Source organism: Trachymyrmex septentrionalis, unplaced genomic scaffold (assembly GCF_001594115.1).
Source record: "Trachymyrmex septentrionalis isolate Tsep2-gDNA-1 unplaced genomic scaffold, Tsep1.0 scaffold86, whole genome shotgun sequence".
Classification (NCBI taxonomy): Eukaryota; Metazoa; Arthropoda; class Insecta; order Hymenoptera; family Formicidae; genus Trachymyrmex; species Trachymyrmex septentrionalis.
Window position 1 is genome coordinate 755,521 of NW_017306049.1, and position 5,291 is coordinate 760,811.

General features: G+C 33.0%; 1 protein-coding gene across 3 annotated transcripts in view; it reads right to left on the reverse strand.

The window, feature by feature from the left end:
• LOC108755190 (RNA-binding protein 48) overlaps positions 1 to 1,195 on the reverse strand; it is a 6,952-nt gene extending 5,757 nt beyond the window's left edge. Inside the window, exons 1-2 of one of the 3 annotated variants that reach the window (XM_018498069.1) lie at positions 1,191 to 1,195; positions 814 to 948 (exon numbers count right to left, since the gene is read on the reverse strand). In XM_018498069.1, the coding sequence (XP_018353571.1) occupies positions 814 to 921 (108 nt within the window). In that variant the 5' untranslated portion in view covers positions 922 to 948; positions 1,191 to 1,195. Of the gene's footprint in view, positions 1 to 813; positions 949 to 1,029; positions 1,139 to 1,190 lie in introns of those variants that run through there. The other 2 variants (XM_018498068.1, XM_018498067.1) reach the window with 2 other exon arrangements.
• Between the last annotated feature and the right edge of the window lie 4,096 nt (positions 1,196 to 5,291).

Sequence of the window (5,291 nt, forward strand, 5' to 3'; positions counted from 1 at the left end):
TATGATGAAATAATTATAAATATCTCAAAACGTTAACAATATGCTATTAGTTTAACAAATTTAAACAAAATATTGCAGTAGATTACGTCAATTACATCAGCATCAAGTTCATGTTTCAGCAGCGAAGTCTGTCAACATAAGTTGATACTTGACAGTAGGTTGTTATCAGTCATTTTGTAATCATTAACTCATTGAAATAGCAATTTTGATTTTTTCTTGGTTTTTAAGTCAACAGGTTTGTTTGCATGCGCGCTTGAAATCTCAACAAATTTTGCATTTAAAATGAGACAAACACATATTTGGGCATAAAAGAAAGAAAGCAAAGATGTTGAGTGCAAAATATGTAAACCAGGAATGAAAAGTTATTTTTATCATTATTTTTTAAAACAGTTTGATGATGATATTACAATTTTTATGGCGATAACAATAACTAAATGAAAATTAAGGCTGGAAACATCACTTTTGAAAAATAACATTTTCAATCTTAACATTTAATTAGCCGTCATTATCGTCATAAAAAATTGTAATATTATTATCAAATCATTGTTTTAAAAAGTAACAGTAAAAGTAACTTTCCATCCCTGCAAGCAACGCAAACAGACTTAATTACATTCTATAATAACAAATTATATTATGTTGATATCCTACTAACAAGATTTATAGCAAGTACTTTGCCAAGTCTGTTGAAAACAGATTCGGTTATTTAGATATATTATATTTCTTTAATCTCTGTCAAACAGCAAATTAATTCTAGTTAAAGATAAGTAAAATACAAATTTTATTTTATTGTAGGATACAAGTCTCCAATACTACCTTGACTGCTGTTAATTTTTTTCCTTGTCTGTAAAGTGGTCTATTTTGACATAATTTTTGTTGTGCATGATGCGGCATGTGTACCACTGTACACTTTTCCTCAGACATAATACAACAATACTCCTTTGTCACTTTCTGAAACGATAAAAATGATAGTAAAAGGTAAAAGAATTTAAAAAAGATTAAAAATTGACATCAACACAATTCAATATTAACATTAAGAACCTCTTTCACCGACTCCGATTAACCATGATTCAACTACGATGATACAATCAACACTAGAGCTGATTACAGTCCCTAGAACTACTAGAGTCTGGCCATTCTTCCATCCTCTCTGATTGGCGTACCCACACAATACCAATCGAAAACGCACATACATTCATATTACCAATTGAAAGCAAACACACATTTCGGACACGCTCGTCATTTTTAGGGCATGGTTAGACTCTGATAGTTCTGAGGACTCTAGGGCTGACTAGAACCGGTATCCTAAAGTCACTAGATTAACAAAATACCGCGATGAGAAAATTCACTGAATTAGCATTTGGAGCCAAAATGGTGTCAAAGTGCTATCCTAATCTGATTCTGTTAAAAGTTCGGAAATTCAAACAAGGGTCTGGAAGAAGAAGAAGAACCTGATTTTGTTATTATCGAAAATACCCAGTTGCTATGTTAAAAATAAGAAGTTTGCATAAAAAAATTGGAAGGCTCTGATTGCACACATTGCATGTTGCACACATATCGCTAATTGGCCAATTTAAAAATAGAATATTCTCATTGGAAAAGCAGTAAAAAATTATTAGCTGATATAAATGGTGTGTGCAATCGGGATTGTAGGCAAGCGGAATCCGTCCAATCAGAACTCTAGTATATAAGTTTAATATTATATCCCAGAGTTCTGATTGAACGACTCGTTATTTTCTGTTGCCTGTGCCTATTGCGTTTAAGCTTTTACTCAACCAAAAATAGGGGCAACAGTTCTGCGCAATTTTCAACATGGCGCACCAATCAATTTCCCTATTTCCTAAGATTCTTTGCTCATTCCCTAAGATACTTCGCTTTTATAGGTGCTCATGCACAATTTTCAATATGACACTGTGGGACATAAAGATCAAAGGTGCCGACACAGAGTGAAACTACTGTTCTTACTTATACTGTGACCGCTCAATAAGCTCTTGTATCTGTTTGATTTATATTATTAAATCTAACAGAATATGCCAATCAGATGCAAGAGTTCACTGAGCTCAGTGAGTAGTTGTAATACTGAGAGTGATCTACTGCGTTCAGGGAGACAATAGGTGCATCCAAAAGCACGATTGCTCATTGAGCGCTCAGTGAGCGGTCGTGCTTTTGGATGCACTCATTATTCGCGCTATGGACGCAAACGTTACCAACGCTGTTCGTGATGCTGTTATAGCGCGATAGCGTTAGCAAGCTCCATGAACGATCCTATCGTAGCGTTGGTAGCGTTTAACCAGAAAGATATATTCGTCGAGATTAAGTTAATGTAGGGGATTCTGTTTTCAATTACCAAACTTTTCTCTGTAATTTAAATTTTTAAGGTTTTGTAAAGTATTTGTAATGTAAATTTTTAATTTTTTTGTAATGAATAACAGAACGCAACTTTAATTGCAATTTCTATGATGGTTTGTTGTTAAGTCAGAGTGAACAATGTAAACTAGATAAAAAAATTAATAGTTACACTGAGTAAATTAATCAGATAAAAAGATCCTTGAGTATCCATTGTTAAGAAGAAGCATATCTATATCTAATAAGGATCTTAAGCATCTGCAGCGGAATATCCTGTCACACTAAACCGCAATAGTAACTTTTTTCCGTACATGGGAATTAAAAATCACCAGTAACAAGATATCTTTAACTTTCACGATTGTAATAAAATCAAATACACAAGTTGAATTTTGCAGAAATTTTGAAAAGTTAAAGATAATACATAAGTAAAAATTACGTTCACTCCAGCCTAGTGGCAAGCCAACAATTGCAGAGATTGAAATTGAGATTGCATTTACTATGATAAAATTTGAAATTCACACATTACGTACACCCAAGGAGTTCGATTCTTTCCCTCGGTTACTTTTTTAGAACTTCTAAAAATTCAAATTATTTTATCTTTATGTCAGATTTAGTTGTAAGCATATGTTTAGAAGATTTAATTATGTCCTTAATCGCGCACAGATTATGAACATTAATGTAAAAAGGTGATCATTTCTCAGTTTGTGAAAATTTCCAAGGGAAAGAATCGAAGTCCTTGTACGTTTGCTCTACAAAATTTTAAAGAGAGAAAAGTGGTGCTACTCAAGAACAGAATCTCCTCAAACATTAATTTAACGTTGACGAATGTTAAACTCTAACAGTATTACGCTAGGATCGTTCACGAATCTGTAAACGCTAACGCTATCAATACATTATCTCGGAAGGAACAGCATTGATAGCGCACAGTTGTGATGTAACACGTTACCATTAGTGACATTATGATCGTGTTTGTTAGCGCTATCTGCAGCTCCGCGAACAGTTTGTAGGGCCCATGTTAAGCTAAAGCCCAACGAAATCCAATTTTGTAATTTTTCCCTAGATTTTTACAAAATTTTTTATTTTTTCAGGAATTTTTCGAAAATTTCTTACATTTTTTTTTAAGAATTTCTCGGAAAATTTTACTACAAATTCTATAAAAATTATTTTTTTCGATTTGGCAACTCTGCAGTACGTGAAAATATATCTTTAGCAAGAGTCTGTAAGTGCACTCAAGGTGCATTTGGAGAGACGCTATTTAAGCCCATGGCACATACAAAAACGTAAAGTCATAACATGTAAAAAAATTGTAAGATTGGATTCGCTACTGGCTTTACGGTCTCTATCGTGATTGAGCAATTCACTTATTACGTTCTACGGCCATATGTTTTTGTATGTGCCATGGGCTTAAATAGCGTCTCTCCAAATGCACCTTGAGTGCACTTACAGACTCTTGCTAAAGATATATTTTCACGTACTGCAGAGTTGCCAAATCGAAAAAAATAATTTTTATAGAATTTGTAGTAAAATTTTCCGAGAAATTCTTAAAAAAAAATGTAAGAAATTTTCGAAAAATTCCTGAAAAAATAAAAAATTTTGTAAAAATCTAGGGAAAAATTACAAAATTGGATTTCGTTTGAAAATCAAGAGATGCATTCGATAATATAAAGGTTTAAACACAGTAAACACAGGCAATAGACACAGGCAACAGGGAATAACGAGCCATTCAATCAGAGCTCTAGGTATGTAAGTTCGATATTGAATACCAGAACTCTGATTGGCCAGCTCGTTATTCCCTGTTCCCTATGTCTATTGCCTGTGCCTATTGTTTAAGCCTTAAATCTGAGATGCGAGTTAGCAGATGGAGAGCTTGATCACGTGACTTTCGAGCAATCCGAGTACTAAGAATTAATTCCGAATGCTACAGAGCTATAAACTGTCCTTTAAGTTTAGATTATAAAATGAAAATGTTTATTTTTATGAATAAATATAAAAATATTCTATTAATTGATAATTTCTTTTGCTTTACTGGAAACTGATAATAGTTTTATATACTAAAAATAGATCGTTACACATAAATGTAGCAGACTCATATGCAAGATGTGTTTTCTTAAAAAATAATACTACATTGTAAAATAAATTTCAGCAATTTATAAGTTATATCACTTGCTTTATATTCGTTAGAATTTTTAATATATTAATATAGTTTCATTTTATTTTATTCTATATATGCAACATATTAGCTTCGATCTAAAAATTAACTAACAAATTCTTTATTTTCAAATATGTAACTTCAAATTCATAAAGAGGAAAATAATTAAAAACTTACTTTCCCCGTTAAATATTGTACATAATGTACTCCATCAATTTCTATAAAACTTAAACATTATAATAGTTTAAATACACTATTTGTAAAATAGAAGTATTAAAAGAATGTACGAGAGTGGTCCCAGAAGTACCCGACCTAACAAAGAAAACACAAAAAATTTGGGAAAAATATCTTTATTTCTCAACATAGTCTCCTTTTAGCTCGATACACTTTTCCCAGCGATGTTCAATAGCTTCGATGGCCTGTTTATGGTAAGAACCGTTGAACTTCTCAAAATAGCCATTAACCGCAGACTCCACCTCTTCATTGTTGGTAAATCTTCTACCACCGAGCCATTTTTTCAAGTTTGGAAAGAGAAAATAATCCGAGGGGGCTAAATCTGGCGAATAGGGTGCGTGGGGAAGCAATTCGAACTTTAACTCAACATCCTCTCGTCGCTGCTTTTGTTCGATTGTGAGCAAGCGCGGCACCCACCTTGCGCACAGCTTTCTCATCTCTAAATTTTCAGCCAATATGCGATGTACAGCACTTTTTGAAATGTTTACCATGTTCTGCTAGCTCGCGCACTTTCAATCGACGGTCACCCAATACCATTTTACGGATTTTCTTCACCATTTCTGGA